Source organism: Scomber scombrus, chromosome 3, assembly GCF_963691925.1.
Source record: "Scomber scombrus chromosome 3, fScoSco1.1, whole genome shotgun sequence".
Lineage (NCBI taxonomy): Eukaryota > Metazoa > Chordata > Actinopteri > Scombriformes > Scombridae > Scomber > Scomber scombrus.
Window position 1 is genome coordinate 24,658,253 of NC_084972.1, and position 15,473 is coordinate 24,673,725.

General features: G+C 39.0%; 1 protein-coding gene across 2 annotated transcripts in view; it reads left to right on the plus strand.

The window, feature by feature from the left end:
* The window catches only part of asic1b (acid-sensing (proton-gated) ion channel 1b), a 171,212-nt gene extending 161,031 nt beyond the window's left edge, over window positions 1–10,181 (plus strand). For both annotated transcript variants that reach the window (XM_062415460.1, XM_062415458.1), the window contains 7 exons: window positions 187–337; window positions 1,249–1,305; window positions 1,862–2,015; window positions 6,862–6,953; window positions 7,269–7,348; window positions 8,564–8,665; window positions 9,392–10,181. In XM_062415460.1, the coding sequence (XP_062271444.1) occupies window positions 187–337; window positions 1,249–1,305; window positions 1,862–2,015; window positions 6,862–6,953; window positions 7,269–7,348; window positions 8,564–8,665; window positions 9,392–9,487 (732 nt within the window). In that variant the 3' untranslated portion in view covers window positions 9,488–10,181. The remainder of the gene's footprint in view (window positions 1–186; window positions 338–1,248; window positions 1,306–1,861; window positions 2,016–6,861; window positions 6,954–7,268; window positions 7,349–8,563; window positions 8,666–9,391) is intronic.
* Window positions 10,182–15,473: the final 5,292 nt, after the last annotated feature.

The following is a 15,473-nucleotide window of genomic DNA, read 5'->3' on the forward strand; positions in this document are numbered from 1 at the left end:
TCATTTTGTGTGTGCCAAATAGAATAAATGTGTAACAAGTTCTCATATAGACAGAGTAATGAGTTTATCATCATATTCTCAGAAAGTACAAGGTCAAATCAATGCATTACAAAACAAGATGTTCAACAGACAGTATGCTTTATTTACTGAAGTGGTTCAGCAGTGTCGCATCTCTCTCTCTTTCAGCTGACGTACTTACCTCCTCCATGGGGGGACTGCAAGGCCACGGCGATGGACTCGGACTTCTTCAACAGTTACAGTATCACGGCCTGCCGAATCGACTGTGAGACCAGATACCTGGTGGAGAACTGCAACTGTAGGATGGTCCATATGCCTGGTAGGAGATATTCCTACAAAGATAAAGCATTCAAGTGTCTGTTCTTCTGTTCCCCTTTGGAGGTGCTTTCATTTGTGATTGTAATTACAAAAGCAATTCTTAAGGAGCAAACTGTTTTTTTGCCATCGAGTACAGAAAATCAGATACTTTCACACTCCAGTGGATCGGAAAACGCAGCTATTTTCACTTTGTGTTTGTGCAGTGATTACAGCTGGCATTTTCTGTCTACCTCGTACATTTAATCACCATGTGGCATCTGAGACAGCAAATTGAAAGGGAATTTGGCACAGAGGAAACATTTTGATCTGGCCTGGGTTAACCCTCGCTCGCCTGTCTGATAATTGTTAACGTTTCTCTCCTCAATCAGGGTCACTTTCAGCTCTGTTTGAATTCAGATAGCCAGACTGTCCGTGTGATAATCAGGATTAGCTGCTATGCTACAGCGATCGTGCAGTTGATTAATGTGAATCTACAAAGAACTCGTCAGTTCGGCCCTGTCGATTGTGCCTGGCTCATATTCATCTCTTCTGTCTTTCTAGAGCAATATTTAAAGCATATAAACCAAAAAGCTGTGAATATTTGCAGCTAGGAAACCTTTTCTTCCTCATGCACAACATGTATTTCCTGTGGAATAGAAGGAGAGAGGTGGTTCATCAAAGATGGAGAGGGTGACGGAGGCAAAGGTGACAGAGACTGAAAGGAGTGACGAGATGCAGCAAAAGCACAAAAGTTAATGAACTCAGTAAAGAGATGAGATTAAATTTGCGACAAATATCCAGTCTCGATAAGGACGGTAATGACAAAATTAATTACAAGCGTAGATCTCCTTATCTTTTGTGCTCCCTCTTCTTTCCTTGCTCCTTCATTTTGTTCAGAGTGAGAACATTGTGTTTTCTTCTGCCTGTCCTTAGGAGATGCCCCATACTGCACCCCGGAGCAGTACAAGGAGTGTGCAGATCCTGCCTTGGGTAAGGAGATAACCCAGTATGTTGCGCATGCGTACACGTACACACTGTTCTCTGTGTATGTCCTACTGTTCAGGGCCCCTGATCCAAGCTGATAACGGATAATAGCATTCTTTTGGCCGGATGGTAGCCATTCTCAAATAGTAAATCTCGGCCTGGCACTGAGGCGCTGCCTTTTCACACTTCCCCGTCTCTCCATTAACTGATACCTTTCAAGCCTTTCATGTCAGTTGCTTGTTTTCATATCGACTTGCATCGCCTCACGTGTCAGCCTCTGGCTGCCGCTGTCTCTCTGGTTCTGTCAGCATGTGTCTTATATCCTTTGTATTTCTCATAAGGGTCTCTGGGGTCTCTCCTTGCAGCATCTTTTCACAACACTCAAGTTTTCTTTGATGCCTTTCGCTCTCTCATTCTGTTTGTCGTCCCGGGGTGACAATAAATCCACCTGTCCTTGTGCCTTCTTTCTTTCAATCTCTGTATTTCCGCCCCCTCTCTCTCCCTCTCACTCTCTCTTTTACTCTCTCACTCTCTCACTCCATCTGTCTACTTTATTTTTCAGACTTTCTTGTAGAGAGAGACAATGATTACTGTGTGTGCGAGACGCCATGCAACATGACGCGCTACGGTAAAGAGATGTCTTTTGTCAAGATACCCAGTAAAGCATCTGCCAAGTACCTTGCAAAGAAATTCAACAAGACAGAGCAGTACATAGCGTAAGTATCCATTTTTTATTTTATTCATCGAAGAATGACCTTGAATGTTTCATCAGAGCTTTACTTCTTATTTCAGCGTATTAGAACAGTCTTCTACTCTAAGCTCTTCAAAATCAAACTTCTCAATATCTGTCATTTAAGGAGTTGTGATTAAAGATCCAATTCAGAAATGTTTTAAGGCACATAAAAATTGTGATTTATTTTTTTCAAAAGTTTAACTGCTGGACACAAGATGCTCTATACTTCACTGAAAGGTCAATTCTCAGTGTATGTTCACATCACACTTTTTTACATTGCATATTGTACTAATATGCAATACATTTGCTACTAGACTAGTTGTGATGTCACAAAATCATGCTTGTACCTAGACAGATGACCAAAAAAGGGGGATAATTTAATCATTCAATTATTGTTGAACAACTTTATGTTGACTCACATGTGATTATATATTCATATCATGTCATGGTTTTACAGATTTTGTTGTCCAAATTAAGTATTCCAAGCAAACTGTCATGAAAGTTCATACTGAACATCAGAAGATCCCCTCCAAATGTGTTTACAGTGGAATTAATGGGGGACAAAATCCACAGTCCTCATTTTGAATGAAAAATGCAAAAATGCATTTAAACATTTATCTGAAGCTAATATGAGGCTCCAACTGTTGATTTAGTCAGATCAAGTGGATATCTTCCACAGTTATAGTTTTTTGTTGGGTTTTTTATAAAAAATGTCTCTCTTTGTGTCTTAACTGACCATGTTTATTTTTCAGCTGCAGTGGAAGTAAAAAAAAAGAAGACATTTGGTACTAAAAAGACAGAAACCTTGAAAGATTTTTACTTGATTTGATTAATTTGGACAGCTGAAGCTTCATATTAGCCTCCATCACTTACATTGAAAGTGCATTATGAAGGGTTCCCTTAATAGCCAGTATGAACCAAAGGAATGATTACATTAATAAAATGTGTGTCAGTCTTTATTCAGGCATTTGACTGTTGTTTTAGGACAGACTTTTAGTGAACTTATCCTTTAAATTGGTTTAAACAGTGGGACATTTCATTAGATGAAATTAGAGTATAAACAAATTCAGTGAATTAAACATCAGTTTAATTCACTTTGAATTTGCACATATTTTACATATTGTAGTATATTGTTTCATCCAATATCCCACGTGATGAGGTGAATAAATACATCCAATTTCTACTTTTCTCAACAGTTTCCCCCTATCTTACCCATTTCCTGTCAGCTTTTTGTCCTCTTCTGCAATTTTGACAATTTCGTCAACTTCCAGGGAAAATGTATAAATAAATTGTTTCCGTCTTGTTATTGTCGGATGAAGGTGTGAAAATATAAGAACATTTCTCCAGGTGTGAAAAAAACATATTTGCAGGTGAAATGTAACATATCATACCTCTGCCATAATGGATTTTCTCGTGTATCATTGTTTAGCAACATAGTGCTTAATGAGTCTCAAATGTAACTTTAAGACTTTACCATAGTTTTAAATGGATTGAACCATTGAACCAGCGAATAAACCCATAAAGCTGCACTTCAAATCTGTTGATTCAAGATCAAAACATCTATGTCAATTACCAGTGGGAAAAAGAAAAACATACTACAGCACGTCTTACAGTTATTGCCTGTCTGTGTTTTTGGGTTCATTTTTCATTTAAGCAAATTTCTTAAAGGCTCCTGAATAACTGTTGTGACCCGCTCACTTTCTCAAACCTGGATTTTCTCATTCAGGTGAGGACACACAATAAGGAGCTTCCATCAGGGAATAACTTGATGAATCAGCCAAGTATTGAGTGCTTCTTTGCCAAATATACTAAAAAGATCAGAAGTGGTTCAGAAAATGACGAGAGGGTGCAATAACAGTCGAGTCTTATATCTATCATTCCCAGTGGAGCTGTTGAGAACGAGATAATTACACCATATGTAGTCAGAGTGCTAAAAATCCTTCCACTTCTTCCTTCAGAAAGTTTTAATTCCCTCTGGATAGATGTGACTCCATCCGGTCCATTTTTTGACTGGCCGTATTTTCCAAGTGATGTCAGTGTGATGAGTATTAGCTTGGAGTCGTCTGGTATCTGCTGTACAGTGCTTAGTGGTGTGAAACTAAAGTCTTTGACAGGACTTGGACAGTCTTTCTGCCGGGAAGAGAGAGGGAAAGAGAGAGACACACACACACATATAGGCACACAGCTTCATCGGTTGTGTGACAGCTATGATCAGATGTATAGCAGGTTAACATTGCTAAGGAATAAGAGAACCTGACAGCGAGGAAACATCATTCAAGCTGCAGGTTGACACTTCACACAGGTCAGGATGAGAAAACACACAAAAATGTCAGTAGTAAGATAAAAAAACTACCTAGATCTGTGATTCCTTACAAGGGGTACTTGTACCTCAGGGGGCACTTCTTCAGTTGCTGTGGTGTGCATGGATAGATTTGAACAAGTAGAAACTGCAATTTTATTTTAAGAAATTCACAAAACTCAAAACACAATCTCATGTGTGGCTACACTAAGGTGAAAAAAGGATTCATAATCTCTCCCACTACATCTCTGTTCTGGAACAAAAAATTAAATGACGTACCCAAATTAAAGGACACCTTCACAGTTTTTAAAAAATGTCTTAAAACAACAGTCAAGTACCCAATGAACATTGAAACAGGTTTTTCTTTCCATAATCATTTCTCCTGTTCATACTGACCATAAGAAGATTCCTTCATAATGCTCTTACAGTGTAAGTGATGGGATCAAAATCCACAGTCCTCCTCCGAGGCAAAAATGTATTTAAAGGTTTATCTGAAGCTAATATGAAGCTTCAACCATACAAATGAGTCAAATCAAGTAGATTTCTTTCAAAGTTACAGTCTTTTTAGTGCCAAAGTCACTCTTTTTGTTACTATACTTCCACCACAGCTCAACAGTGGAACCATGTCCGATGAAACACAAAGAGGGAATTTGATGCTAGAAATAATGTGTCAGATATCCACTTGATATGACTAACTCAGTCTGCTGAAGCCTAATATAAGCTTCAGATAAACTTTTAAATCCATTTTTGCATGAAATGACTGTGTGGACACACTGTGGATTTTTGCCCGCATCACTTACATGAAACACATTTGAAAGGGATATTTTAATATATATGAACGGGGGGAATGATTACAGCGAGGAAAAACTCTCATTGTTCACATGGGCACCTGATTGTTGTTTTTAATGCAGCATGGCTGTATTCCTGAACCACAGTGAGTATATGCATAAATAAGATCTTGTCAGTAAGGAGACTCCCAAGTTTCTTGTTAAAAAAGCACTTTTAAGTTAAACAGCGTCAGCAGAAGGTCTTTGAAGTCAGTAAAAATTGAAATATTTTGTCCACCTGAAATAAAAATGTTATTTCTTCGGTCTGAATTACTGCCTGAGGCTTGGTCTGAAAAGGTCAAGGGTGGCATGGGGCTGTAAAAAAACAATCAGTGAATACCTTCCTCAAATTTGAAGAAGGTAGCACACAGTATGACAATTCAGCAGTGTTGTTTCCATAAAATGGTCTAGCCAGGCATCCAAAAAGGACATACCCAGAAAAATAACACAAAGGGTGCAACATAGTGAGGTAGTGCTGTTGAGTTAATGAGGTTAAACATTATGTCACCCCAACTATGTCATAATCATTACAGATTGTGCAGATCATATAATTAAAAAAAGAAAATAGATAAGACATATAAATCAATAGTTTGCCAACTTTCAGAATATATGACAGAGAGTTACTAGGAGACGTATCAAGATAATTTACAGGAATGAGGCTACAGAAAAATCATCACGTAAGCTCCTCTGTTCCATAGTGTCTTTTGTGTCTATCATACAGTATATATCCTATAAGCTTCTCTATATGTTTAGCTATAGCAATAGAGATTAATAACGGTTGAAATATACAGCTTCTGCAATTCCAAATGGAAATATATAAATATGTAAACCGGTCATGATCAAGGCGACCTTAACTGTTCAGATGTTCACAAAAAAAAATACATTTGTAACATGACAGGTGGTGTCAGTGTCGGGCTACTTGAGCTCATTTGACGGGACAGCATGTCTGAGGTTAGCTCAGCAGGTGAGGATGAATAAAGTGTGTGATGACTGTTTTTCATGGTGTTTACAAAGGATGTTTTAATGTGCCTTTAATAAAGTCAGTGTATTCAAACTGCTGGAGCTGGCAGTTTTATCTCCCACATGGAGCGAGCAGATGCTGTGTGCTCATTTTGTATTAGTATACATCTCCATCTCTCCATTACCATACACATAGCTGTAATTTGCATTTAGTTGTTTCAACTCTCAGCCCTTCGGCTTCACCGGAGTTTCTTTCAAGACTGACAGATCATCACTTGTCTTGACTGAAATTTAAGTAATAAAACGGTTCACAGAGTGCAACAAAAAAGAATTACAAAGTTGAGTTGTGGTTTTGATCTCATCTCCAGTGGGGTGTGAAGTCTGAGTCGACCCACGGAGCGGATATTCAGGAATCAAAATAATAGCATGCCTTGCCCTGGGCTTTTAAACTGATCCCCTTTCTTTTTTTTCCTGCTGATGTCACGAGTTTTAGAAATGAACACAGAGTGAAATCAAAATAGCTGTCATCATTTCCTTTGTATTCCTCAATGACCAGACCCACCTAGAGGAAATGAGTTAGGCAGCGAGTTATTTGCTCAACTTGATGCATCTGCTGTTATCTGCAGGAAGTGGCAGACACCAGTCATCTTCTTTGCCTGAGGCCGCTGATAAAAAATGTAAAATGTAAACCAAGACATTTGAATATGTGACTTAAGACTGCGTGCTTCCCTCTCTGTTTACAGTGATAACATTTTGGTTCTGGATATCTACTTTGAAGCCCTGAACTACGAAACCATTGAGCAAAAGAAAGCCTACGAATTGGCAGGCCTTCTGGGTAAGGAAATGGCTCTCAAGCGGGTTTTCATAATATGTGGTATGCAATATGACAGATGCTTTTGATCCAAAGTGACAGTAACACACTTGCTTGAAATTTCATAATAGGTGTTCAGTTCCCCGAAGACACAAACTGTCTCTTTAATCTACCATGGCTTTTCAACTACTGCTTTGCATACATATGTGTTTTCTGTCACATTTCTCAGCTTTCAGACAAAAATAAAGATGAATAATATTTTACAAAGCTGATCATTGTTTTATATCATACTCAGAAAGAGTTGCCCAGTGTGATTATTTCTTTTATTTGTCTTTCCAGGTGATATTGGAGGTCAGATGGGTCTTTTCATTGGAGCCAGCATCCTCACCATTCTCGAACTCTTTGACTATCTATATGAGGTATATAAGTACTTCCATCATCATCATAACACCATCAGGAGCCTCTCGCGTAGATAATGCATCCAGTGCAATGTATTGTTCATGTAAATTTGTGCTGCCCCAGTATTATCAAATTATTTGCTCACAAAATCAGGTTTTTCACACATTACTGTCCACACAAGAGAGTGTTTTAGCGAGCATGAAGAACGCTCTGTCCCTCACAGCTCTGCAGCCCGTCTCTGTGTGATACACACACACATCTCAGCAGCAGCAGCGCTGAATACATTAACATTTTGGATGTATTATATTTTAGAGTGGTCAGGATGTCTCTGTCCGTTCTCATTAGAGTAACTCTCTGTTGCTCTATTCCTATCTACCAGTAATGCAGGGAGATTTTTTTTCCTATGTCTCTTAGTCCTTGGTTGGAGATGGTGTGTGCGTGCGTGCGTGCCTGTGTGTGTGTGTGATCTTGCTGACTATCATTTTGAGAATTATACCTGGTAAGTGAGCACATTTTGGCTGGTACTCACTTTTTGACACACCTTCAAATGACAGTTTGAAGCTTCAGACCTGGTTTTAGAGTGAAGGCTAGAACTGGGTTTAGGTTCAGTTTAGCATTGTGATGGTTAAAGATGGTTAGGTTTAGGGGCATTATATGAATCAATGTCCTCACTAATATAGCTATACAAGCATGTGTGTGTGTGTGTTTGTGTGGGTATGACTTACCGGTAAGTAATTTTCAAAGACACAAATCAGACTTAAGACCAGTTGATTTGGGAACAGGTGGTGCAATTGGGGACAAAAGTGGAAAAATGTTTGGATGATTTGGGGGTTTCAAGGTTAGGGTTAGGATGAGTCTTCAGGAAGTGAAGTCTATGTAAGTCTATGTAAATACCCCAAAAGTGGCTTAGGTAACCATGTGTGTGTGTGTGTGTGTGTATGTACGCCTGCGTGTGTGAGATGGACTGAAGGAATGCGTAACAACACAGGCCCACATGCTCATGTGCAGTATCAATGGACGAATATATTTTTAGATGCATAAAATCAATCTCATTTCAATTTCCACTTGCTCTGTGTGTGTGTGTGTGTGTGTGTGTGTGTGTGTGTGTGTGTGTGTATTGAAAGCCAATAGAAGACCCTTTTTGAATGCTGCCCAAAAACAAAGAAAAAAAAAGAAAAGAGAATAGTGTTTTGATCCCACAAAGGTCAGAAATGGGTGTCCTTGCCTATTTTCAGGTGATCAAATACAAGCTGTGCCGATGCGTGAAGAAGAAACACAAAGGCCGCAACAACAACGACCGGGGAGCTGTGCTGAGCCTGGATGATGTGAAACGCCATGTCAGTAGGCTGTTGCTAAGTACTCTCATTGTGTCAGACTGCATTGCTTTGACAGGGGCACACTCTCTTCTTTGTCTTTACTGGTCTCAACCTCAGCCAGAGTGAAGGCGGACGAAGCGTTGGGGTTGGGTAGGGAGGGGGAGCAGAGAGAGATGAAGGGACCAAAGGAGAGAAAGACTTGAGAGACATGAAGGGAGCCAAAAAGTGATTGGGATGAGAAGGAGAGAAAATTGAGGGAGAAAAGTAAGGGAGCGGCAATTGGCTTAAATTTAATCAAAGCTCAGGGGGACCGGACCAGCAGGGACAGGGACTTGGAAAGATGTGACAGCTCACTTATTTCCAAGTGTAAATGAAGCCGGTTCACTTTAATTGTAAGTTTGAGCCCAGGCAGAGAAAAAGGAAAATATGTGCTCCTGCTCTGATCTGCTTTCCTGACTTTCTTCTTTTTTTCCATCTGCTTTCATTATTTTCAGGGGTTTTTTTAGAGTATTTCTTAGGAATCTTTTTTATCTTCCCTCTTTAACCAGCCTGTTTTTTCTCAGTGTGTTTATGACTTTAAAGCTTTTCTCATATGTATTTTATTTATCTTTTGTTTTGTTGTGGGTGTCATGACTCCTCCTCTGCACATTTGTCTTCCCTTTATCTCACTGCCTCCATCCCTGCTGATTTCTCTCCTCTCTCTTTATCCTCCTTTTTCCTCTTCCTCTCTCCTCATTTCTCTCTCAGGCTCCTTGTGAGAACCTGCGTACACCATCGTCATATCCTGGCAACATGCTACCTCATCACCCAGGCCAGGGTAACTTTGAAGACTTCACTTGCTGAGCAGACCTGGGTGAAGCATCAAAGTGGGTGTTATGCAACCAAAGCCAACCATACAACAAGACTATCCGGCATGGTAGTGCGAGGAACTGATAAAGAGTCAGGATGGAGGCATTTATTTTCATGGAAACGGAGAAAAACGAGCAAATCAGATACGACAAAGAACTTTCACCCGAGTAAATCCCAAACATAAAAATATCTCTGTCAAATTTTTGGAGAACATTTCATGCAGCACTCTAAACTCTCTGTTTTCCTCTGGAATACTGCCGCAAAGGATGCTCATGGAGAAACCTTGCCAACACGGACCTCTCTTTCAAAAGACAAAAAAATAAGTTAAAAAAATAATGGAAAATGTACAGTTACGTCATCATAGACAGCCGATCAGAAAAAAAGCCCCATGCCTTTATATAACACGATGGTTTCACAGAACACCGGCCTGCTAGAGGGACAAATATTCATATTGCTTACTCCACTGTACATGTAGCAACATCTGTAATCGTTGCAGCGCTCCATAAAACAACAGTTGGACTCTGTGTAGTTTGTACGAGAATGTATCTATGTTCACAATGAGTGTAGTCGGGCTGTGCAAGAAGCTTTCGGGGGGGTTGACAGCTTGTGGTTGTCATGGTGGCGGAGGTGGTCATAGAGGTGCATCATCTACCATTTAAAATGTACTGGTGAAGATTTCAGGTCTCATCATGTAAATGCATGCTTGTATTTGTCCAGTGCATGTCTTTCATTTCTTCATTTCATCATTTCTAATTTTGACTTTTCATGAATGCATACATATATAATGCATATAATGCATATAATGCATATATATATATATATATATATATATATATATATATATATATATATATATGTATGAAACATTACCAAGTTTGCCTCAATGACATACAACAAAAGGAAGTTGATACATACCAACATACCATATGTTTGTATGTATGTATGTAGCTACAGTGTGCGCTGTGTGTGTGTGAGTGTATTGGTGGGGTCTACCATAGGCTACTCTTGGGGACAGATTTCAGACTTAGGGCTTGTCCAATTGGGGACAAAATCCGTGTCCCCAATTGGGAAAAATTTGATTTTTAGGTCAGTGGTTAAAGCTAGGGTCAGGCAAGTTGTTGTGGTGGTCAGGGTTACGAGAAGTCTCCACAAAATGAATGTAAGTCTATGTAATGTCCCCAAAAGTGACCATATCTTGATATGTTTGTGTGTATGTGTGTGTGTGGGCTCACATGGGGCCAACGTCATCTAAGCAGGTACAGTGTGTTTGTTGTTTGTACAAATGTATGAGCTGCACCTGATTCAATTTCTCATCTGTTCGTTTTTCATTTTCACGTGTGTCCACTGAGTCAAGGCGTCCTTAGTCAACATTCATTCAACTTCATTTACTCTTATCTTGACTGCAGGATGAGGTGACAATGTTTTGTTTTGTTTTTTTCGAGGAGAGCTGATTGCTGAAATCCTTGGAGTTTTGTGGGGCTGTTAAAATATTTCTGTATCTGTGTTCTAGTTGCAAAAGTCTTATCAAAGCACAATACCGCCAGTATGTAGAGGTGATGTAAAAGAAAACGTACTATTCTTCTTGATATATTGTCATATTATTAATATCGTGTTGATCCAACTGTTTGTTTTTTTTTCTTTATCTTTCATATAAAACATACTCAATATTGCCTGATAATCCTGTCTCCATCTTCCAGATAATAGGCTGGTCTATTTAGGTATCAAAGCATAAATAAAATGTAAATATCATTTTGGAAATTGTTATTCTTTGGAGCTTTTATTCTTATCAGTGAATTTATGCTCTGAGGCCTTTATCCGTTTGGTTGAACAGATAAACAGGCAAAGCAATGTGTTTTTCAGCTGCAGATACTCTGCAAATGTTCATCTTTTTAATCATGAGTAGCTCTCAGAGATTCTGATTAAGTATTCAGTGCTTCATCTTAGGCATTTTGCTATCTCTATTTTCTCAAATTAGCACGTTATCTTGTGCTTTGCTTCATACAACATTTTCTTGGAATTAAATCACCATTAAGGGAAAGGTTTTGGGGGCAGGAGCCTGGTAATAAAGTAGATGTTGCTTATCTGCTTCAGCCATTCATTTGTGTTGCAGTTTAACAGCTGCAAGCCACAACACTGGTATTTTGGAGCTCCATACTCTTGAAATGTAATTACAGTTTCAGCTGCTTTATGACAAAAGGATGGATTAGAAATACACTGCACAGCCAATACAAGGTTTATCAAGATTGTCAGTCGGCCAACAGCTGCACATTCGGGATGGTTTCTCTCATATTTGACTGTACATCTATTGCTGCCAAATGCCATTATATTAGAAAAGCAGTTTGGTGACACATAACTTTGAATATTAAAGCTCAGTTATATCCCCTTAAACATGGCCGGCCTCAAAATCATGTATGCTGCTCGGTCCACTGCACCCCAGTGACATCGGGGTTACTCTTTTGCCTTATCACTTTTTCATGATTGCTTTTCTTTTAGCGGGAAACCAAACATCAACATTGTTCATCAAATGTGAGCGTGCATTAATTTTTTATTATTCAGAATAGGAACCTCAGCTGGTAACCACACATTAATATACCAGTGTTGAGGCTCCTGGGATCCAGCTACAACAACTGATGAAGATTTTCCTGTCTCGAATTTCTGAAACGTGATTTTCCCCCCTGATGGTTTTATTATTTTCTGTTGTACCTGCCAAGAAGACAAATTAATCAAGAAATAAAACATAATGCTCTTGATTTCCTGCTGGCATTTGTGTATATGTCTGAGCGAGAGTCTGCTACTCAGAAGATTGGAGGCGGGTCAGAGATTGGAGAATAGAGGAGCACTGCCTGTCAGTGACAGAAATACCGTGGAAGATGCTTTCTGCATCCTGATAAGGCTCCGGGACAAAGCAGGTGGGGGGTGGGTGGGAGGTGGCGGTACCAGCGGGAGTTCAGACAAACAGGAAATCTTTCCAAAAATTCTGCATTAGTGAGAATTTCCTGCCATCCTGTGGTTTTAATTTCTCAATCTCACGTGTTGTTAGGGGCTGGCAACCACATCTCTCCTCCCTGAATGAGGTTAAAACATTACATGCCCTCATTCAGCGCCTGATGAAAGATCAGAGATGACTGCTTCCTCCTTGCTTTCACCTTGTTGGTTGACACACAGCCAATCGGAAGAAAGTGTAACAGAGAGATGCTCCTGAATCTTTCCGAAACTGCTTGCCCTTCTTAAATGGCTGTAACACCCTCAGCTAATCACCCCAAGCAGCTGGATGTAATTTAGAGTCGTGAACAGAGCGTATTGTTCCCTTTACAATTTCTGTTGTTATATTTTAATGAGAGTTGTGTTCTTGTATTCATCCACATCTGTCAGTTTAATCGAGCCCTCTACTGATGGTGGACATGCGCTCTTACTCAACATCTTTTTAGACACGCAAGCAGCATAGGGAAGGGCAGCACCACTATGACTCTGACTGAAATTTAACAACAACTATTGGATTGATTGTCATGAAATTCTGCACAGACATGCATGTTCCCCAGAGGGTTAATCCTACTGACTTTGGCCATTTCCCAGACCTTTTTTCTTGCATCACCATAACTTACTTATCAAACGCTGGCATGCCAACATGCTAAATTACGATGAACATGTTAAACAGGCAGACAGACAGACAGACAGACAGACAGACAGACAGACAGACAGACAGACAGATAGACAGATAGATAGATAGATAGATAGATAGATAGATAGATAGATAGATAGATAGATAGATAGATAGATAGATAGATAGATAGATAGATAGATAGATAGATAGATAGATAGATAGATAGATAGATAGAACTAATTAGAGCTCATTAAGTCTACACATGCTTACTGTACAGAAATGCATTTTTAAAGCAGAATTGACACTGCAGCTTTTTCTGTGTTCTCACTGCTGCCAGCATGTCAGATGAGTCACGTTCCTGGTATAAATTTATCCTGTCAGATCTCTCAGTGCAATTAGTACGCTCAGCCGTTTGTCATAGATAAGGCTTCTCTGGGCTCCACTTTACATTCTGCTCGTTAAGAGGATTAATAATTATAGCGCAGTGAAGTTTCTCAGTAGTAAAAGAGGCTGTATTCGATTTCAGACTTTGGTTCGCCTGATTTGTCCTTTCATTTGTTTAACTTATGAACTCTTATCCATTTGTGTAATATCCAAGCTGTCACAAGGCCTATAAAGGATGAACCTAATCAGCTGGCATCTTAAACACACAGGGGATATAAACCCCCCTCTGGAGATTTCAAGCACAATGGAGCAAATCAATGGAGCAAATCAGATACTTGAGTCCAATAAATGAGAATTTCACGACACCTTGTTCCAAAAAGAAACACCGTGTAACCCCCCCTCTCTCCTCCTCTCCTCCTCCTCTCCTCCTCCCTCATATGCGCTCACACAAACCCACTTGGCTCTGATCAAACAAACAGGCTATGCAAACAGATGGCATGCCATGTTTTCTACTGTTGTAGCTCCATGCTAATTGGGGAGAAGTGTAATGACATCAAAGTTTTGGAAACAAGAAAGGGTTTGATTTTGTGGCTGACTTACAGGACCCCAACGGCTCCGCTCTTAGTTGTCGTGTACTTGTTAATACAGAAACCACTTCAGAGGTTCAACATCCTCTCCTTATCTCCCTCCAGATGGAGCATAATAATGATATGCATTCAAAGAAGGTCATGTAAAACTTTCCATTCAAAGACCATTCAATCATGGAGGTGCTGCAGCTGCAATTTAAAATCACCTTAAAGACAAGGAAGGAGGTGATTTACTATCAATCGCTGCTCTGTTGAAAGATATTGATCTTATTTGAATTTCCCACAACTTACACACATTTCTTTGTGTGCGTGTTTGTTGGAGAGTTGAAATTAATTAGATGCAAATCAGAGTTGACATTGAAGTCTGCCATTAGTAAAGCAACACAAAGGGGAATGAAAACTCCAGATATTGAGAGAAAATTGTTTCTCCTATCAGATTTTGGTTTTGTGTTAATTAAGTCAAACAGAGATATTGTAATTTTTTTGTCTTTTTTTGTTATGCTTTAATTGTTAAGATGGTAGGCTACAGGTACAATGTTAACATTCAAAAAACAGTTTTATTTTATTATTTCTCACATATGGTATCTAATGGAAGGTACACACTGCTTCCACTTTGTTTTACTGTGAGATGTTGAGATGGTGTTTGGTTTGGGGTTTAATACAATTTGCAGTGTCTGGCAGACAGTTGGCTGAGTGATATTACAAAGAAATGGAAGTTAACCTTCTTGGACCTTCTGTGACAAACCCAGACAAGGATGTTTGGTTTGGCTTTACGACAAATTCAGACTTTCAGTTTTAGATGGGCATTGCATTTCTTCTTGCAATGATAATAAAGACATTCTGACATTCTGACATTCTGATAACAGACTGGTTTAGAGACAGTGAATATTTTTGGAATAATTAACACAAAAAAACTAACTGCAAACTATAAACTAATTTTGCCACTGTCATTTATCTACACGTGACACAGCTGACATCAGAGTGATTTTAAAACTAAATTCTAAGTCATTTTAAAAAGTTTAAAACACCCAGGTTTTATTTGATTGGATAGTTTGATATAGTTTCATTTTCAATGGACATGTGATTAATTTTCACATATTTATTGATGTTATTTGTGTCTTCTTTTTACACATTTGACTTTGTAACGTTTCTTTGAAGGTGAATGATGATGTTTCAATGCTTTTTTTCATATGTTCAGTAAGACCTGCAATAACATATCTTGGTATGTTAAAATAAAGTGCAGATAGCAGAGTAAAAAATAGTTTTTTTAGTAGAGTTTTCACTCTAAACTTCTCACATGATTTCATCTCAATAAATGTTCAAATGATCCAATATTTCACCAAAAATCAAAGATTAGAGGAAAAAGGAAAATGGACTACACTTATATAGTGCTTTTACACTACATGTC